General features: G+C 32.0%; 2 protein-coding genes across 13 annotated transcripts; both read right to left on the reverse strand.

Annotated features, from left to right (window-relative positions):
• Positions 1-647: 647 nt before the first annotated feature.
• LOC123219030 (putative disease resistance protein RGA3) lies at positions 648-17,449 on the reverse strand. 12 transcript variants are annotated; one of them, XM_044640692.1, is made up of 7 exons: positions 14,464-17,449; positions 14,097-14,182; positions 13,959-14,024; positions 13,738-13,844; positions 2,045-2,119; positions 1,646-1,900; positions 648-1,496 (listed from the first exon to the last, which is right to left on the reverse strand). In XM_044640692.1, exon 1 carries the CDS (start codon positions 17,407-17,409, stop codon positions 14,506-14,508), a length of 2,904 nt encoding a protein of 967 aa, XP_044496627.1. In that variant the 5' UTR covers positions 17,410-17,449; the 3' UTR covers positions 648-1,496; positions 1,646-1,900; positions 2,045-2,119; positions 13,738-13,844; positions 13,959-14,024; positions 14,097-14,182; positions 14,464-14,505. The 12 variants fall into 12 exon arrangements, with proteins under 12 accessions (XP_044496627.1, XP_044496626.1, XP_044496634.1 ...); XM_044640691.1 differs by having other exon boundaries at positions 13,738-13,856; XM_044640699.1 differs by lacking the exon at positions 13,738-13,844 and adding an exon at positions 2,211-2,329 and having other exon boundaries at positions 2,045-2,103; positions 13,959-14,182.
• Positions 2,917-5,827, reverse strand: LOC123218956 (putative disease resistance protein RGA1). Its single transcript, XM_044640614.1, has 2 exons — positions 4,150-5,827; positions 2,917-3,897 (listed from the first exon to the last, which is right to left on the reverse strand). Exons 1-2 carry the CDS (start codon positions 5,825-5,827, stop codon positions 2,960-2,962), a joined length of 2,616 nt encoding a protein of 871 aa, XP_044496549.1. The 3' UTR covers positions 2,917-2,959.
• Positions 17,450-22,225: the final 4,776 nt, after the last annotated feature.

Consider the following 22,225-nt stretch of genomic DNA (forward strand, 5'->3'; position numbering starts at 1 on the left):
CAAAATAAGTGTTTTTCTTGAAATATTTCATTTTGACAATGGGTTGACAGAGAAATTTCTCTTGGGTAGCAAATTTGCTCAAAGCTCAAAATATTTAAATAAACTTGCTTATGCAGAACTAATGAAATTCAAGTGGACGTACATAAAGGCCGACTGTTAAAAAAATTTTGACTTTGGGCTTGAACATTTCGGGCCCAATTGACAGGCCCTGGGATATGTTGGTGTGGTGTTAATAACGATCACGTTAGCAACTCGGTTATTAGACATGATGATAAGTCAAACAAAGGAAGTTCATAAGAGAAATCGTAGACGTCGTGTTATTTTGATGGCTGGATAGACATTTCGGGTTAAAAAAATAACAGATAGAAAGATAAAATCTTATTGAATTGTATTTAACCTAGTACGATTTTGGCAATACAATTAAATTTAGCAAGATTGCACTTGGAAAAGTATAAAAAAAAACCCTTAAAAATAAATATTGAAGAACTCAGACATTAGTGTTTTCTTTTTTTGGTTATTTAAGTATATATTAACATAAAAACAACGGGCCATAAAGTATTTAGGAACAACTTAAAATCATTATTCGCAAGAGAAGGATAGTAAAGATATGTTAAATATCAGCAAATTTACAAAAAAAAAAAAAACAATACAGAAAGAGGGCAACTTCTTTTAAATGTCTATCAGAGTTCCTCCAGAGATAGAGATAAAAAAGAGAGTCCAACAAGAGCAAACAGCGACACAAATACCAAAAACATAACATGGAAATGATATGCTAGTCCAAATCTAGTGCTATACAAACTATGAACTACACCCTGGTGAATAGCAAACAAAACAGGCATGAGTCTGATATCCTGGCAATTGACATTGCTCAGGGCATTTGGGAATAAACCAGGCAGAAAAGATTATAGGCACTGGAAATGATCTGAGGCACCAGCTTGTTTGGAAGACAGCATCTTGAAGGCTAAAGCTTGTAGAGGGTGCCACCAGTGGCCGACAAAGAGAAGTGAATCCAGTTGTAGCAGCAACTTAACATAACCAGGCCAGTATGTCTCTTGAATGAGGGAGTCTGCAACTGCTGAGAACAAAATTTATTCTGGGTGCAATTGAACAGAGATCCCAGCCAGAGCAACAAGTCACAGATTGCAGAAGGTTGCAGCAATGTCCTGTAGCAAAAGCTTGGAATCCTGCCCAGAAAGTTACAGATGGGGATGACGGAACCTGGAAAGTGTAAGGGAGTGCAGAAAGTGAAGTTATGGTAGTTTCCAGTGCTGGGAGAAATCCTGCAGTCCTTACTGCCCAACCAGGTCTGCTCCATCCTACAAAAATTGCAGCCAGTTCTGAAGGGGAAAGGTAGATCAAAGACCTTCCAGTTGCTGAAATACGGTTCCCAGAAGAAATTCGCTGGACAAGCATGCAAGAAAAAATGAGGCAGAATCAGAAGGCCAGCAGCAGGACCTGAGGCAGGGGCACTGTTGCAGAAGTTTCCCAGCTCCATCCTACAAAAAGTGCAACCAATTGAGGCAATGGGGTTGATTTGTATGTATCTTATTAATTTAGATTTATACTGAAATAATAACTCACAAGAATAATATGACAGTTCAATGAACTAAAAAAAGCTAATCAAACAAGTATGATAAAAATTTACTTTCTTGTACAAACAAGTGTCCACCATTTTTAATGAGAGAAGCACAGTTTGTCTGATTGGAGAAGTTTTGGCTTATGAAGCATGGGCATACCTCATTTGTCTTAGCGATTCAAAACACCTTTCAACATTTAAGCCTTGGAGTGTTCTGGTTGAAGAAATTTGGGGCAATAGTCCTAATCGAGTATTCCTCGGTTGATTAGACATGCATCTATTTAGGCCAACCAAAGTTCAACAAACTCCAATGAAAATTGAACTCTGCATTGTGACAGACAGGTGCATAATCAGTTACCACATATAAATGTTCAAATTCATAATTAGCAAAATAAAAAAAAAAAAGGATAATTACATAATGGCATTAACAAAAGGCTTTCCGAAATCTTAATAGGCAAAAAAACTAACCAGAAGATGGAAAGCAAGCCTCAGTAGAATCTCGTTGGAGAATATACATCACACAAAAGCTGCATAATTTATAAACTGTAAGAGACAACAACTATCAGTATACAAATAAATGTAACGTGTGGATTTTAAAAGTTTGATTTTTGAATGATGATTTTAGAAGCCATACCTGCCATTGATCGGGAAAGGTAGCAGGTAGCAGTATCCAGTTCTATTTTCTCACCTCCCATCATTGTTTGGGGGAAAGAATAACTGATGAACATGGAAACTGCAAATCTTCCCAAAGACCTCATCCCAGAAGAATAAAGTAAATTAGAAAGCCACAAAGCATTAAACATGCTTTCCTCACCTAATTCAGAATACATATATATAATAAATGGGACAGCTTACACGGGATATCAAAGCAGAAATCAAACAGGTTACATTGTAACCATATAAAGTGAACCTTCCCCTCCCCTGTAACATTAATCATTATCAAATACAACATTTGAAATGAAGCATTAAATAACTATATAGAGTATCAATTACCAATAAGCTGTTTCCTTGTTTCATTGCTTCCTTGGGAATACAAGATTAGCCTCAATCAGAAACCAGAATGGAAATTTCTTCAGAGGCTGTAAAAATAGATACACACATACATATATTCATCAATTGACTAGATAGAACTTCAATTTCGAAATTTGCAAGTAAACTTTGTAGCAGAATTATTCACAGCCAGAAAACTCAATATACGTCAATTTAAAAAAAAAACAATGTTATAGTGATTAAATATTAAAATTGAAATAATGAAAAGGATACGAGACAACAGTAACATAACTGATAATTTGACTTAAACAATGTTTTTCTTAGATTTTAATTAAAATGTAATGAAAACAGAGCCTAATTACTTATTATCTGTGGCTCCTCAAGTGATGGTTATTACTCATGTTGCACAGGCTTACAATCGATCTCGATATAAGGGATGTGAGAGATCTTGGGCCAGTCCTCTCCTGTTTCCTTGTTGTATCGTTCAGTTAGAATAGGACTTTCACTAAAATGCAATTGCTTGAGTGTTGTCCTCTGCAGAAGGCGGTCTGGCAGTGCCTTTAACTTGGGGCAGCGTACAATAGTCAAGCTAGCAAGACATGGCATGAATTCCTCTACCTTGCAATCCCATTCTTCCCATTCTCTCGTGTCCCAAAAGCTGAATTCTGTCAACTTAGGAAAGTGAACGCACAATGAAGATGATGATGAGGTCTCACTTTCGATTCCCCAAAAATCATTGTCCACTTTTTTCACGTTGGACATCTCTATTAACCATAGCATTTTAAGGAATGGCAAATTTCCCAAATGATGCAAATGCTTACAGTTGGAGCAACGCTCAAGTGTTAACTCCTTCAGTTTGGTTAATGTCATCCAATTAGTGGAGGGTACTGTGTTGCCTCTGTAGCGGTATATTGATAAATTCTCTAAATTTGGCGGCAGTTGTAAGGTATTGAGTATTAGTTCATCATCCTCACCTAATCTCGCCTGTTCTTCCCTCTTGCAAAATTCTAATTTCAACTGGTGGAGTTTTTCCTTGCTCTTAAATACGTTTGTCAGTTTACCATCGCTCACATCTGTTAAATTTCCCAACCCTCTTACTGTAAGGCTCCCTTCGAGACGATTCAAATTTTTCAGTCCTTCAAAACTACAAGCTTTGTTATCATGATCACCACCACCTGATATGACGAATTCACTTAATCTTCGAAGACCTGTTAATTTCTCAACCCCTTTTGGCATGTAAAGTAGTGCATGATCAAAAGTTTCAAATTGCAGACGCCTCAAATTTACCAATTTTTCAATCCCTTGAGGCAATGTTTCGATCAAACAATTCCCTAATTCGAAAGTGTGTAAATTATATAATTCACACAAACTTTCAGGTAATTTTATTTTGAGTTTCCAACGTAGGTCACGCAATTTAAGATATCTTAAATGTATCAATTTTCCTATCTCTTTTGGAATCTCTTCAAAATTAAATTCAGCTTCCAACTTTAATAACCGTAAACATGTCAATTCAGTAAACAACCTTGCCAAAACATCACTTGTCAAGCTTTCGGTGTGAAAAGTATGACATGTAAATAATAGACTATGCAGCCATTTTAATCTAAAAGTAGATTCAAGAAATGAAGCCCCGACTCCATCAAGAGTTAACTTTAGATGACGAACTTTGTCATGAGAAGAGTTTGTAATTAGATCTTCAACACCATGGACTTCTACAGATAAGCATTCATTGTTACCCAAAAATTGTGCAAAATCGTGCACTATATCATGCATCTTATAAGACCAAGATTCATTCTCTTGTAAGAGAGATCTTGTCAGTAAATAGTCACAATACTCTTTACCAATTATCTCCTCATTCTCACCATTTTTTTCTAACCCAAGATAACCTTGAGCCATCCAAAAATCAATCAATCGATCTTTATACATATACTCATAATCTTTTGGAAATATGGAGCAATATATAAAACATTGTTTAACCATCGGAGGTAAATCATTATAACTCAACATCAAAGGGGTTAAAAGATCTTTTTCAACATTCTCCAACTTCCACAGTTCACTATCTAAAACATGTTGCCATTGCTCTTTAGATTCTTTAAACCGCAGGAGACTCCCAATAGTTATTGTAGCAAGAGGTAACCCCTTGCACTTCCTAACTATTTCCCTACCAATTTCTTCTAAATTTTCATAATCATTAGGAGGTCTTTGAAAAAATGCTAGCTTTTCAAACAATGACCAATTCTCCTCGTAAGGTAATTCACCAACATTCACAATATCAATTGAATTTATCATACGTGCAACCAATTTATTACGTGTGGTAATTAAAATTTTACTTCCGCAATGACCATTCTTTAAACAATTATAGAACGGTTCCCATTTCTTGTCAATATCAGTCCATACATCATCTAAAATAAGCAAAATTTTTTTACTCTTAACAGAGTCATGAATACATTGAAGAAGATATTCTAATTCTGTCGCATTAGGTGTCTGATTTTTGAGAGACTGATAGATCGCTTTGGCAATCCTAATCTCATCAAAAGGTTTTGATACACACACCCATATTCTTTTATCAAAATTGTTCTCCACCTCATTGTTAAGGTAGGCAAATTGGGCAAGAGTTGTTTTTCCAATTCCTCCCATCCCTACAAGTGAGATGATATGGAGGTTTTGTTCACTGCCCTCACACAATAACTTACTTACTAAATCCTTCTTCAAATTATCTCTGCCAATTATATCAGGCACATCAATAAAAGAAGTTGTTTGCATTTGTTGATTATCTGGTCTCTCAATAGCCATAATCACATTAAGATTATAATCACTTTTCTCTTTGGCTATAACATCTAGCTTTTTATTTATATCAGTTATCTTAACTGCAATGTCGCGACGTAAAACAACTTCTTTGAAACCAAAACAAGGAGATGGAAAGAAGCAACTCACCTTCTTCTTCGGACCAAGAGCATTATGATCTTGACCTCTCTCAATTTGCAATTTCAGGATTGCAGTATTCCACTCATCCAACACATCTTCCACCTCATAGCATACGTCTTTCAGCCGATGTAACCATACTCTCACAGCTTCTTCCTTCATTTGTTTTTGCTCTGCATCAAATAGCACAGCTTGAATGGCTCGAAGGTTGTTGGTAAGCTTGTCTACTTCTTCGTCAACATCCCCAACGAGGCTCACTTGTTTTCTGATGTAGCCAGACGCCTGCTCAGAAAGAATTGAACCCAGTTGCTTTAAGGCAAAAGAAACAATTGCTTCAGCCATGGTATATTGAATGATGAAAGGTGAAGTTATCAAATGTGTTTGTGTTTGTGAAAATACTACAGTCCTTCGTTTCAAATGGTTATAATGAACTGAAGATGAGGAATACTCTAATTGTCCTTCCTTTCGTTTATCAGAAGTTTCCTCTTTGACAATTTGACTTGCTTTACTTTACATTTAATAATGAAAGATTGTTAGGAATGAGTGTAAAACAACCAATTGCAGAAAATTAAGAAAAGCATATTCCTGGAAGCAAATGCGAACACTATTAAATAAAGCGCCGCCTCTTTAGACTTTGCTAACAAGTATCCAGAAAATTTTTCCTGCAATACATCTATGCAACCTCCTCTAAAAGAAGAAGACTCTAAAAGAAGAATGAAGAAAATTCAAAGTCGGATATTGATCCGACATAAATTTTGTCTCATAATGATCATGTAGTATTTTATTTTAGGAATAATTTCATTTTTATATTAAAATTATCATTTCAGGGGTCGAAATGTTAATTCTATTGACAAATGTGATATAATGTTAAATGTGTAATTATATTGTAATAATTAAATATATTGTAATTTTTTTAATTAAATTTTTAACAAAAATTTGTTAACATTTAATAATAATTTATTTAAATTTTTATTTTTATTACTGTCAACTTAGGAAGAAAAAGATTCCAAGAAAGAACCACAAATATATATATATTGAATAAAACCAATAAACACCGAGTATTAAGTTTAATACCATTTTCATGTAATATTGTTGATTTTGAAATATTGAATTTCATCAAGTTTTTTAATTTTCAATATAATTAAATATAATGACAAATACTCATACTCAAAAAACCATCCTTAAAAGTATCTAAACTGAAAGTGGAAGTTCGATATAATTATATTGGCTGCTCAAACAAAAAAAAGAATACTCTGCTTCACTAACACATAAGATAAATGAAATGAAATCACTCAATGGAATTCTTTTGACAAAAGCTCAATACAGTGGTTGAAGTGTTGAAATGTTGGCAAATTCAGGTTCCCTATAATAACCTGAAAATATAGTATTTTGAAGAAAATAACAAAGGAAATTGAGAGTTAAAATATTGAAGGAAGACACACTACAACATATTTCAGAAATGAGAATGTCTATTTATAGGCTTACAACCAAACTAAAATCCTAATAAATCTCAACTGCTATTAGATTTTATTGGCACTACTTTACTAACTGAAAATCAGAAAATTAAAGAGCAAGAATCTGATCTGAACAAATATCAAATACTAAGTCTACCTAAGACTTTTTCAAATAAAACATGTGTTTCCCTTTTTGTAAACATCAGCTTCAAATTTCAAAAGCAAACTCTCATGCGTTTTAACATGAAGGACATTTGTTTGGTGCAATCTTAGGCCAAAAACCTTGTTCCCACCAAACGTTTAGTCATTTTGTAAGGTCGTCTGCTAACTTTTAAATATTCAAACACCCACTTATTATACAATTATGTTAATTCAACTTTTAATTACTGATTTACCCTTTATAAGAATAATAACAAAATACTCTCATTTCTTCCTTGGGAGTACAAGATTAGCCTCAATCAGAAACCAGAATGGAAATGTCTTCAGAGGCTGTAAAACTAGAAACACACATACATATATTCATCAAATGACCTAATAGAACTTTAATTTCCAAATTTATAAGTAAACTTCATAGCGGAATTATTCATACCCAACAAACTTGAAATACTTATACGTAAATTTTAAAAATAATAGCGAGTTGAAGTGATTAAATATTAAACTTAAATTAATAAAAAAGATAACAGACAGTAATATAACCAATAATTAGACCAAAACAATGTTTTTCTTATATTATAATTAAAATCTAATGAAAACAGAGCCTAATTCAACTATTAATTACTGATTTACCCTTTATAAGAATAATAACAAAATACTCTCATAATAAATTTATGCTTTCTCTTGTTATTTCTCAAACTGAAAAATCAAATTAATTAAAAACCCTTCACTGTTTTAAAAATACTTACTCTGTATTCAAACACTAATTCCACATGGATTAAGAGTTGTAGAGACATGGCCAACTATAAAAATACTATCAAATCAAGAATTGTGAGGTTAGGGGAAGACATCGACCGCAACAGCTTGCCTCAGACTCTGGTATAAAATGTCTCATCTCCTGGTCATCATCATTTTTTCTTGATTTATCTTTTAACCTGAATTTCTTTTTTAACGTACAAAAAAACATAGAGGATTTTCTTATCAAATTATAATTAAATCCAAAATAAGAAACTCCCAATTTCTATTGTTTTTGCAGTCTACTTTCTGTCTCTATTTCTCTGAAAACACGAGCCATAAAATCTTTATCTGTAAGCAAATTTTTTCATCGTTGAAGAGTCGTTGACTTCACTTGCATCCTGACTTGGGTTTTTGAATCCACAAAAGATACAGACTTTTTTAATTAATAATGAACGAATGTAACTTCATCGTTGAAAAATCCATAATGAATTTTTTTGAAGTTTTTTTTACTAAAAAGCTTACAACTCTATCGTTATTGGGCTAATATCCAGCATGAAAATTTCTCACCAAATTACTTAGTCTACTTTTTAAAGTAATTTCCTTATGGCTCTCCTAGTGGTGCTCATAAATTGGTTCAAACAAAAAACCAGAGTGAACCATTCAAAAATTGCATTTTAGATTGGTTTAGGTTAAAAAATGGTTTGATTTATAAAATTCTTTAAAATGGTTTATATTTTACTATCCATTTTGGGTGAGTAGGAAACCAAACAAAGCTAATTTTTATTTTTATTTTTAAACAAAAGCATGTTGTTTTGTTTTAACAAAACTCAAAAACTTACCTTTACTTTTTGCTCTTCCTTCTATTCCTCCCTGTCTATTAAAATGTTAGACTGATAATCTAGTTTAGTTTTGATAGTTTCAGTTCAACAATAATTCTGCCAAATATGTAACACTAGAGTAAAATAAAAGAAAAAAATAAGTCTTAGAGAGAGGTGTGCAAAAAATTATCTAAACTATAAAACTAAATTGAACTATTCAAAAATTACAATTTGTTTCAGTTTAGGTTGAAAAACAATTGGTTCGATCTAAAAAGTTGAAAAAGAAATTATAATTTACAATCGAATTTGGGTGAGAATGAAATCAAATCAAATTGTAAATGGTTTTTTATTGTTTTAAGAAAGACTAATGTTATGTACATAATTTTATATACAAACGATGATATATCACCATATAATGTGATTCGATAATTTTAAATTAGCGATAAAATAATATTTAATTACATAGTGATATGTCATTATTTACACACAAAATTATGCACATAGTTGTATTGTTTAAAAAAATAGTTTCAGTTTTTTTTTTTTATATATATAAAAAAGAAAAGGAAAAATTGTTTTTGATTTCAAAATAAGGAGTCGGTTAGATAAAAAGGCAATATCGCAAGAAGTCTACATAAAAAAAAAAATCAATTGAAAGCATGTGCTTCACTAAAGAAGATAAACACTCATCATAGTTAGGCTTGGTTTTTATTTAGGAAAAATTTGGCTGTTGAAATCAAAATCAACTGGCCGCACTCGACATCAAAACATGTGATTACGGAGGCTCCAGTTAGAAATTCAACAGTTGACAGATGGCCAGATGGATACCAAGCATCATTTGTGGCTGCATCGTTGGCTCCTTCTCTCACACTGCAAACATGTAAGTCTCCCTTCCTCTTCTTCTTCTTCTTCTTCTTCTTCTTCGTCCTTTATCTCTAGTAATTTCTGATAAGAAAATCCAACACTGATCGCTTTCAATTACTTAAAATTGAATTGATTTGCTATTTACATAATTTTGTAAGGAACCAGAAATTGAATTATCAAATTGAGCTTTAACACAATTTCTTAACACTCAAATTCACTCAAACAAATCTCTCAGTTTCGTCATTCTAGTTTGGCATTTGTCAAGTTGTTTCTGAACACTTTTCACTCGAAATAAGAGTAGATATTTTGTGCTTCAAATGTTAATTCATGTATATTTTAATATCAGATTAATGAAATTGGCATTTTGGTTTTACAAGTTTCACTTGGATATGAATACTGGTTTAACTTTATAATTTTATTTGTTATTAGTAAGTGATAATTAAAGAGAGTTCAATGTTAAAAATGACGGAGTTCCTAGAAGTCAATGAAGAGACAGCGTCTCTTCTCTTTGTCGATGGATAAAAAAAAACTTCGTTGAAGATGGCTCTGACTCTCCCTTTGCATTTTTAGAGGTTGTGGTCGTTAGAAATGGGCCCTGATGAGGAGAGAAAGAAAACCTAGATTTGGAGGAATGAAATGATTACTTTTTAAAACTTAAAAACTTTGAATGGAGAGAATTGTGAGTTTCTAAATATAAGAAGTAAAATGTAATAAAATTTTAATTTTTTTAAATAAATAACAATTTTAACACTAACCCTAACTCATCTTTTTAACAAAAATTTTATCATGGATGAATATTTAAGTTTTTTAAATCTTATAAATATATATTTGTCTTTTTATTATAACTTGATAGGATATAGTCCTTTGGACTTACTTTAGGCTTTAGTTTTTGCTGTAGACGTGGCTTCTTGTGATTTTTGTTTTGATAGTGAGTTTGTTTCAACCAATGGGTTGATGGCTTAAAGCAAGGGATAGATAGGACCGTCAATTGGACTGGATAGCTTTGAAACTTAATTGTTCAGCAAAAAAATGATTCAAGCTGAATAAATTACAGGTTTGAATTGGGCTTGGGCAGAAATACTGCTTAAAATTATTTTTGGGCTCAGTTTTGAATATGGTTTGTTGTCTTGAACGGCCCTGAAATCTTAATACTTGAAATGTCAAAACCGCTGTAATCACTGCACACAAAATTCTAGAAATTAGAATAGTGTTATTCTGTCATCGAAACATTTTCTCCCATTAAAAACCCAAATTTGCTCCCACTCCACTAACCCATTTTCTGTTGGAATTCAGAGTATTGAAGAACCCTTCATTTTCCGTTCTTTGTACTCCAACCTTCACCAAAAATAACTCTCATCTCTCTCTTTTCATTTCAATTCTATTGGGAGAACTTTAATCAACTTGTTTTTTATCATTTGCGAATTGGGTAGTGTTTTCGAACAATAAAACTATGTATACTTACTTTGAACACATAAATAAATATATTTTTATACGTATCGTTATATAATTGATTGATTTTGAATTAAAAATAAAATAATATATAATTATATAACAATATATATAAATGCATACTCAAAATGGGCATATATAATATTACTTGTTTTCGAATTTCATATTTCTTTCCATCTAGATAGAGATTTTAGAATTTTAATTGTTTTTTTTTTAAATAGAGAAATAGATAGTTCGTTCTAGTTTTTTTTTTTTTTTTTGGTTTATAATTTTTTTTTTCTAATTTTGAGAGTTGCTTCTAATATACTATGGATTTTTGTTTTATTTGGTGATTTTTGTTTGAGCAATGCTATGTGTACCTATTTTTGGTACACAATTCATGTACACAATGATGTGTCATTATATAATTAGGTGATTTTAAAATATGTGTTATCATATGATAAATAAATATCTAATTATATGATAACACCTCATCTGTGTACACAAATTATGTATCAAAAATAGGTATACATAGTTTTATTGTTTTTGTTTTATTTGGTGACTTGCTTGTGTTGACTTACGATATAACTGTTTTTCTTTCTTGAAATTATTTCATTTTTATATCTTTTGTTTAAATTTTCAACGAATTAAGTTGCAACAAAGGAGTTATTTTTACATTTTGGACTTCAATGACTTGCAACAATGGGTTCATTTATAAATTAATTTCTACTGAGCTGCAAAAATGACTTGCAAAATAAGTGTTTTTCTTGAAATCATTTCATTTTGACAATGGGTTGACTGAGAAATTTCTCTTGGGTAGCAAATTTGCTCAAAGCTCAAAATATTTAAATAAACTTGCTTATGTAGAACTAATGAAACTCAAGTGGACTTGCACAAAGTCCGACTGTGAAAAAAAAAATTGAGTTTGGGCTTGAACATTTCAAGCCCAATTGACTGGCCCAGGGATGGGTTGGTGTGGTGTTGTAATAATGATCAAGTTAGCAATTGAATCGTATCTAACCTAGTGCGATTTTGGTAATGCAATTGAATTTAGCAAAATTGCACTTGGAAAGCTAAAAGGAAAAAAACCTTAAAAATAAATATTGAAGAACTCAGACATTAGTGTTTTCGTTTTTTTGGTAATTTAAGTATATGTTACCATAAAAACAACAGGCTATAAAGTATTTAGGAACAACTTAAACTCATTATTCGCAAGAGAAAGATAGTAAAGACATGCTAAATATCAGTAAATTTACAAAAAGAAAAAAAACAATACAGAAAGAGGGCAACTTCTTTTAAATGTCTATCAGAGTTCCTCCAGAGATAGAGATAAAAAAGAGAGTCCAACAAGAGCAAACAGCGACACAAATACCAAAAACATAACATGGAAATGATATGCTACTCCAAATCTAGTGCTATACAAACTCTGAACTACTTCAGGTGAATAGCAAACAAAACAGGCATGAATCTGATATCCTGGCAATTGACATTGCTCAGGGCTTTTGGGAATAAACCAGGCAGAAAAGACTATAGGAACTGGAAGTGATCTGAGGCACCAGCATGTCTGGAAGATTGTATCTTGAAGGCTTAAGCTTGTAGAGGGTGCCACCTGTGGCCGACCAAGAGAAGTGAATCCAGTTGTAGCAGCAACTTAACATAACCAGGCCAGTATGTCTCTTGAATGAGGGAGTCTGCAACTGCTGAGAACAAAATTTATTCTGGGTGCAATTGAACAGAGATCCCAGCCAGAGCAACAAGTCACAGATTGCAGAAGGTTGCAGCAATGTCCTGTAGCAAAAGCTTGGAATCCTGCCCAGAAAGTCACAGATGGGGATGACGGAACCTGGAAAGTGTAAGGGAGTGCAGAAACTGAAGTTATGGTAGTTTCCAGTGCTGGGAGAAATCCTGCAGTCCTTACTGCCCAACCAGGTCTGCTCCATCCTACAAAAATTTCAACCAGTTCTGAAGGGGAAAGGTAGATCAAAGACCTTCCAGTTGCTGAACTACGGTTCCCAGAAGAAATTCGCTGGACAAGCATGCAAGAAAAAATGAGGCAGAATCAGAAGGCCAGCAGCAGGACCTGAGGCAGGGACCCTGTTGCAGAAGTTTCCCAGCTCCATCCTACAAAAATTGCAACCAATTGAGGCAATGGGGTTGATTTGTATGTATCTTATTAATTTAGATTTATACTGGAATAATAACTCACAAGAATAATATGACAGTTCAATGAACTAAAAAAACCTAATCAAACAAGTATGAAAAAAATTTACTTTCTTGTACAAACAAGTGTTCACCATTTTTAATGAGAGAAGCATAGTTTGTCTGATTGGGGAAGTTTTGGCTTATGAAGCATGGGCATACCTCATTTCTCTCTGCGATTCAAAACACCTTTCAACATTTAAGCCTTGGAGTGTTCTGGTTGAAGAAATTGGGGGCAGTAGTCCTAATCGAGTATTCCTCGGTTGATTAGACATGCATCTATTTAGGCCAACCAAAGTTCAACAAACTCCAATGAAAATTGAACTCTGCATTGTGACAGTTCATAATTAGCAAAATTAAAAAAAAAAAAAAAGGATAATTACATAACGGCATTAACTAAAGGCTTTCCGAAATCTTAATAGGCAAAAAGACTAACAGAAGATGGAAAGCAAGCCTCAGTAGAATCTAATTAGAGAATATACATCGCACAAAAGCTGCATAATTTATAAACTGTAAGAGACAACAACTATCAGTATACAAATAAATGTAACGTGTGGATTTTAAAAGTTTGATTTTTGAATGATAATTTTAAAAGCCATACCTGCCATTGATCGGGAAAGGTAGCAGCTAGCAGTATCCAATTCTATTTTCTTATCTCCCATCATTGTTTGGGAGAAAGGATAACTGATGAACATGGAAACTGCAGATCTTCCCAAAGACCTCATCCCAGAAGAATAAAGTAAATTAGAAAGCCACAAAGCATTAAACATGCTTTCCTCACCTAATTCAAAATACATATATATAATAAAAGGGAGAGCTTACATGGGATATCAAAGCAGAAATCAAACAGGTTACATTGTAACCATATAAAGTGAACCTTCCCCTTCCCTGTAACATTAATCATTATCAAGTACAACATTTGAAATGAAGCATTAAATAACTATATAGAGTATCAATTACCAATAACCTCCTTCCTTGTTTCATTGCTTCCTTGGGAATACAAGATTAGCCTCAATCAGAAACCAGAATGGAAATTTCTTCAGAGGCTGTAAAAATAGATACACACATACATATATTCATCAATTGACCAGATAAAACTTCAATTTCGAAATTTGTAAGTAAACTTTGTAGCAGAATAATTCACAGCCAGAAAACTTAATAAACGTAAATTTAAAAAAAAAAAAATGTTGAAGTGATTAAATATTTAAAATTGAAATAATGAAAAAGATACCAGACAACTGTAACATAACCAATAATTTGACTTAAACAATGTTTTTCTTAGATTTTAATTAAAATGTAATGAAAACAGAGTCTAATTACTTTTTACCTGTGGCTCCTCAAGTGATGGTTATTGCTCATCTTGCACACGCTAACCATCGATCCCGATAGAAGGGACGTGAGAGATCTTGGGCCAGTCCTCTCCTGTTTCCTTGTTGTATCGTTCAGTTAGAATAGGACTTTCAATAAAAACCAATTGCTTGAGTGTTGTCCTCTGCAGAAGGCGGTCTGGCAGCGCCTTTAACTTGGGGCAGCGTACAATAATCAAGCTAGCAAGACATGGCATGAATTCCTCTACCTTGCAATCCCATTCTTCCCATTCTCTCGTGTTCCAAAAGTTGAATTCTGTCAACTTGGGAAAGTGAACGCACAATGAAGATGTTGATGAGGTCTCACTTTCGATTCCCCAAAAATCATCGTCCACTTTTTTCACACTGGACATCTCTATTAACCGTAGCATTTCAAGGAATGGCAAATTTCCCAAATGATGCAAGTGCTTACAGTTGGAGCAACGCTCAAGTCTTAACACCTTTAGTTTGGTTAAAGTCATCCAATTAGTGGAGGGTACTGTGTTGCCTCTGTAGCGGGATATCCATAAATTCTCTAAATTTGGCGGCAGTTGTAAGGTTTTGAGTATTAGTTCATCATCCTCACCTAATCTCTCCTCCTCTTCACTTTTATAAAATTCCAAATCCAACCGGTCGAGTTTTTCCTTGTTCTTAAATACGTTTGTCAGTTTACCATCGCTCACATCTGTTAAATTTCCCAACCCTCTTACTTTAAGTCTCCCTTCGAGACGATTCAAATTTTCCAGTCCTTCAAAACTACAAGCTTTGTTATCATGATCACCACCACCTGGTATGACGAATTCACTTAATCTTCGAAGACCTGTTAATTTCTCAACCCCTTTTGGCATGTAAAGTAGTGTACGAAAAAAGGTTGGAAAGTCAAGACGCCTCAAATTTACCAAATTTTCAATCCCTTGAGGCAATGTTTCGACCAAACATTTCCATAATTCGAAAGTGTGTAAATTATATAATTCACACAAACTTTCAGGTAATTTTATTTTGTGGTCCCGACGTTGGTCATGCAATTGAAGATATCTTAAATGTATCAATTTTCCTATCTCTTTTGGAATCTCTTCAAAATTAAATTTAGCTTTCAACTTTAATAACCGTAAACATGTCAATTCAGTAAACAACCTTGCCAAAACATCACTTGTCAAGCTTTCGGTGTCAAAAGTATGACATGTAAATAATAGACTACGCAACCATTTTAATCTATAAGTAGATTCAGGAAATGAAGCCCCAACTCCATTAAGAGTTAACATTAGATGACGAACTTTGTCATGAGAAGAGTTTGTAAGTGGGTCTTCAACACCATGGACTTCTACAGATAAACATTCATTGTTACCCAAAAATTGTGCAAAATCGTGCACTATGTCATGCATCTTATAAGACAAAGACCAAGATTTATTCTCTTGTAAACTGTCATGCATCTTATAAGACAAAGACCAAGATTTATTCTCTTGTAAAAGAGATCTTGTCAGTAAATAGTCACAATACTCTTTACCAATTATCTCCTCATTCTCATCATTTTTTTCTAACCCAAGATAACCTTGAGCCATCCAAAAATCAATCAACCGATCTTTAGACTTATGCTCATAATCTTTTGGAAATATAGAGCAATATATAAAACATTGTTTTACCATTGGAGGTAAATCATTATAACTCAACATCAAAGGGGTTAAAAGACCTTTTTCAACATTCTCCAACTTCCATAGTTCACTACCTAAAACATGTTCCCATTGGTCTTTAGATTTTTTTAACCGTAAGAGACTTCCAATAGTTTTTGTAGCAAGAGGTAACCCCTTGCACTTACAAACTATTTTCTTACCAATTTCTTCTAAATTTTCATACTCATGAGGAGATCTCTCAGAAAGAGCTAGCTTTCTAAACAATAACCAATTTTCATCATAAGACAATTCACCAACATTGATAATATCATTTGAATTCATCATACGTGCAACCGACTCTTTACGTGTGGTAATTAAAATTTTACTTCTATGAGAACCATTCTTTAAACAATGATAGAATGGTTCCCATTTCTTGTAATTTTCAGTCCACACATCATCTAAAATGAGCAGAAATTTTTTATTCTTAATTGAGTCACAAATACATTGAAGAAGGGATTCTAATTCAGCTACATTAGGAGTATGACCTTCCAGAGACTCAATGATCGCTTTGGCAACTCTAAACTCATCAAAAGGATCTGATACACACACCCAAATTCTTTTGTCAATTGTTTTCATCACCTCATTATTATTGTAGGCAAATTGGGCAAGAGCTGTTTTTCCAATTCCCCCCATCCCTACAAGTGAGATGATATGGAGGTTTTGTTCACTACCCTCACACAGTAACTTGCTTACTAAATCATTCTTCAAATTATCTCTACCAATTATATCAGACACATCAATAAAAGAAGTAGTTTGCATTTGTTGATTATCAGACCTCTCAGTAGCCATAATCACATTAAGATTATAATCACTTTTCTCTTTGGCTATAACATCTAGCTTTTTATTTATATCAGTTATCTTAACTGCAATGTCGCGACGTAAAACAACTTCTTTGAAACCAAGACAAGGAGATGGAAAGAAGCAACACACCTTCTTCTTTGGAGCAAGAGCATTGTGATCATGACCTCCCTCAATTCGCAATTTCAGGATTGCAGTATTCCACTCATCCAACACATCTTCCACGTCATAGCATGCGTCTTTCAGCCGATGTAACCATACTCTCACAGCTTCTTCCTTCATTTGTTTTTGCTCTGCATCAAATAGCACAGCTTGAATGGCTCGAAGGTGGCGGGTAAGCTTGTCAACTTCTTCTTCAACATCCCCAACAAGGGTCACTTGTTTTTTGATGAAGCCAGACGCCTGCTCAGAAAGAATTGAACCCAGTTGCTTCAAGACAAAAGAAACAATTGCTTCAGCCATGGTATTGAATGATGAAAGGTAAAGTTATCAAATGTGTGTTGTGTTTGTGAAAATGCTACCGTCCTTTGTTTCAAATGTTTATAATGCATGAAAGATGACGAATATTTTAGCTATTGGGCAAAGTTAAAGCTTGCTTTGATGCTGGTTTAGGTGTACATAAAGCTTTTTCCTACCTACTCTAATTGTCCTTCCTTTCGTTCACCAGAAGTTTCTTTAAGGTAAAATCATTTCTGCCCTCTTACAATTTGACTTGCTTTACTTTGTATTTCATAAAGAAAGATTCTTAAGAATGAGTGTCAAGCAAGAAATTGCAGAAATTTAAGAAAAGGAGATTCCTAAAAGCAAAAGCGAACGGGAGGTTTCGAATTGATTTCTGTGTTGTGCAAATATAAATCCTAGACAAGATGCCAACGTCAAATAGTAAGGGAGTTCAGTTCTAAGTGGTTGAGGGTTTTTTGTGTAATTTTGTTGAAGGGTAAAATAATCTTTTTCTCACTCTCAACGAATTTTCATTGATAGAATTGAAAGGAATGAGGGTTAGGGTGTTATTTTCATAATTAGTGGATGTTTTCATTAATTTGCTCAAACTAGTAATGTATACTCAAAGTTTTCCACCGTATATTATTATATATTGCATACAAAAATGTGTTATAATGATAACAATCAAACTATACGTATACATTTTTGATATATAATTTGAATATATAAATAATGTGTTATCATGTGATTGTATAATTTTAAATTAAAAATAAAATAATAACTAATCATATGACGATATATCATATATATATATACTTAACTTGTATATCGAAAGTATATAGACATAACATTATTCTAATGTTAAATGTATAATTATATTGTAATAATTAAAAATATTGTAATTTTTTCAATTAATTTTTTAGTAAGAATTTGTTGACATTTAATAATTCATTTAAATTTTATTTTTATTACTGTTAAATTAGGAAGAAAGATTCCAAGAAAGAATCACAAATATTTATTAAATAAAACAATTAACACCGAGTATTTATTAAATATTTTATCAATATTTTTTGTGTATTTTATATTTATTGCTGTGTGTGTAATGTAAGGGAAAAAAATGTTGTAGTATTTAGTAAATGGTAATTTTGAATAAACTTCTTTTGCTTTTTGCTCTTCCTTCTATTCCTTCTTGTTGATTTAAAATTTTAGACCGATACTCTAGTTTGGTTTCAATAGTTTCAGTTCAACAGTAATTCTACCAAATATGTAACATTAAAGTAAAATAAAAGAAAAAAAACAAATCTTAGAGAGAGGTGTGCAAAAAATTATCTAAGTTGTAAAATTGAATTGAATCATTCAAAAATTACAATTTGTTTAAGTTTAGATTGAAAAACAGTTTAGTTCAATTTAAAAAACTGAAAAAAAAAATTATAATTTACGATCCAATTTGGATGAGAATGAAGTCAAATCAAATTGTAAACAGTTTTTTATTGTTTTAAGAAAGAATTATGCGTATGAGTTGTGTACATAGTTGTATTGTTTAAGAAAACAGTTTCGGTTTTTTCTATATATAAAAAAGAAAAGGAAAAATTGTTTGGATTTTAAAATAAGGAGTCATTAGATAAAAAGGCAATATCGGAAAATAGAAGCCTACATTAAAAAAACAAAAAAATCAATTGAAAGCATCACCATAATATACTTCACTAAAGAAGATAAACACTCATAGTTAGGCTTGATTTTTATTTAGGAAAAATTTGGCTGTTGAAATCAAAATCAACTGGCTGCACTTGACTTGAAAAAAACCTTAAAAATAAATATTGAAGAACTCAGACATTAGTGTTTTCGTTTTGTTGGTAATTTAAGTATATATTACCATAAAAACAACAGGCCGTAAAGTATTTAGGAACAACTTAAACTCATTATTCGCAAGAGAAAGATAGTAAAGACATGCTAAATATCAGTAAATTTACAAAAAAAAAATAATAATAATACAGAAAGAGGACAACTTCTTTTAAATGTCTATCAGAGGTCCTCCACAGATAGAGATAAAAAAGGGAGTCCAACAAGAGCAAACAGCGACACAAATACCAAAAACATAACATGGAAATGATATGCTAGTCCAAATCTAGTGCTATACAAACTCTGAACTACACCCTGGTGAATAGCAAACAAAACAGGCATGAATCTGATATCCTGGCAATTGACATTGCTCAGGGCTTTTGGGAATAAACCAGGCAGAAAAGACTATAGGCACTGGAAATGATCTGAGGCACCAGCTTGTCTGGAAGATAGCATCTTGAAGGCTTAAGCTTGAAGGTTGTTGGTAAGCTTTCCTACTTCTTCTTCAACATCCCCCACAAGGCTCACTTGTTTTCCTATGAAGCCAGACGTCTGCTCAGGAAGAATTGAACCCAGTTGCTCTAAGGCAAAAGAAACAATTGCTTCAGCCATCGAATTGAATGATGAAAGGTGAGGTTATCAAATGTGTTTGTGTTTGTGAAAATGCTACCGTCCTTTGTTTCAAATGGTTATAATGAATTGAAGATAGAGGAATATTTTAGCTAAAATCAAAGTATGTATATAATTTCATGTACAAATAATTATATATTATAATATAATTAGATATTATTTAATTTTTAATTTTTAATTATTTAATTATATAATAATAAATTATTATTTATTCATATAATACCATTCTTTTAGCTATTTAGCTATTGGGCAAAGTGAAACCTTGCCATTGGACAAATGGTTACAAAGCTTTTTCCTAGCTATTCTAATTGTCCTTCCTTTCGTTTACCATAAGTTTCCTTGAAGCAAAATAATTGTTGTCCCTTTGACAATTTGACTTGCTTTACTTTGTATTTTATAATGAAAGATTCTTAAGAATGAGTGTAAAGCAACCAATTGCAGAAAATTAAGAAAAGCAGATTCCCGAAAGCAAATGTGAACACTATTAAATAAAGCGCCGCCTCTTTAGACTCTTCTAACAAGAATCCAGAAAACTTTTCCTATGATACAGCCTTGCAACCTCCTCTGAAAGAAGAATGAAGAAAATTAAAAGAAGAGATCTCCAGCAGCTGCCAGTGTTTCCATATATTTTTCTATGTGTTGATCAATGGTTTAGGATGGAGGGAAGGAATCATCGATGTTAAAGATGATGGTCAAATAGATAAAAAAAACTCTAAATTTAAAGAAAAAATACGATTTTTTAAAGTTAAAAAATTTTAAATAAAGATAAAGTTGATAGTTTTAAAAATTTAAGGAAAAATAAATTTTATATTTTTTAATATTATTAATAAAATAACGATTTTACTTCTATCTCTAATAGAAAATCCTAACTGTAATTGATTCATAGGTGGGATTTTGGGTTTTCAAATCTCGTAAGTGTAACTTTGAGAACACATCAAAACTTGGGTGGGAATAAGTCATTTGGCCTATTATGTATTGCACACAAAATATGATATAATATCAAATGTTTAATTATGTTGTAATAATTAAATATATTGTAATTTTTTCAATATTAAAAATTAAGAGAAGCAGATTCCTGAAAGCAAATGTGAACACTACTAAAATAATTTTCCAAGAAGATTGAAGAAAATTAAGCAAGATAATGAAGAACGAGTGTAAAGCAACCAATTGCAGAAAATTAAGAAAAGCAGATTCCCGAAAGCAAATGTGAACACTATTAAATAACAATAAAACTATGTGCACCTATTTTTGATATATAATTTATATACACAGATGAGATGTTATCATGTAATTAGATATTTCTTTATCATATAATGACACATATTTTAAAATTACCTAATTATATGATGACACATCACTGTGTATATGAATTATATACCAAAAATAAGTACACATAACATTGCTCATTAAATAAAATGCCTCCTCTTTAGACTCTTCTAACAAGAATCCAGAAAATTTTTCCCATGATACAGCCCTGCAACTTCCTCTGAAAGAAGAAAGACGAAAATTAAAAGAGGAGATCTCCAGCAGCTGCCAGTGTTTCCACGTCTCTTTCTATGTGTTGATCAACAGTTTAGGATGGAGAAAGGGGTCATCGACATTAGAGATGATAGTCGAATGGATCAGAAAAACTTTAGGTTTGAAAAAAAAATATGATTTTTTAAATTTAAAAAACTTTAAACAAAGTTAAAGTTGTTAGTTTTAAAAACTTAAAAAAAAATAAATTTTATATTTTTTAATATTATTAATAAAATAACGATTTTATCATTATCTCTAATAGAAAATTCTAACTGCAATTGATCCATGGGTGAGACTTTGGGTTTTCAAATCTTGTAAGTGTAACTTTGAACACACATCAAAACTTGGGTGGGATAAGACATTTGGCCATTTATGTATTGCGTACAAAATGTGATATAATGTTAAATGTGTAATTATATTGTAATAATTAAATATATTGTAAGTTTTTTAATTAAATTTTTAACAAAAATTTGTTGACAATTAATAATAATTTATTTAAATTTTTATTTTTACTACTGTTAACTTAGGAAGAAGAAAGATTCCAAGAAAGAACCAAAAATATATATATATTGAATAAAACCAATAAACACCAAGTATTAAGTTTAATACAATTTTCATGTAATATTGTTGATTTTGAAATATTGAATTTCATCAAGTTTTTTAATTTTCAATATAATTAAATATAATGACAAATACTCAAACTCAAAAAACCATCCTTAAAAGTATCGAAATTGAAAATGGAAGTTCAATATAATTATATTGGCTGCTCAAACAAAAAACAGAATACTCTGCTTCATTAACAGATAAGATAAATGAAATGAAATCACTCAATGGAATTCTTTTGACAAAA

Source organism: Mangifera indica, chromosome 6, assembly GCF_011075055.1.
Source record: "Mangifera indica cultivar Alphonso chromosome 6, CATAS_Mindica_2.1, whole genome shotgun sequence".
NCBI lineage: Eukaryota > Viridiplantae > Streptophyta > Magnoliopsida > Sapindales > Anacardiaceae > Mangifera > Mangifera indica.

Excerpts from the sequence above, each read along its gene's own strand:
- LOC123218956 (XM_044640614.1), bottom strand. The coding sequence starts at position 5,827 with ATGGCTGAAGCAATTGTTTCTTTTGCCTTAAAGCAACTGGGTTCAATT. Across the intron at positions 3,898-4,149 it reads TAGATTAAAATGGCTGCATA|GGAATTGTTTGATCGAAACA; the intron begins GTCTATTATTTA and ends CTTTCGAATTAG.
- LOC123219030 (XM_044640692.1), bottom strand. The coding sequence starts at position 17,409 with ATGGCTGAAGCAATTGTTTCTTTTGTCTTGAAGCAACTGGGTTCAATT.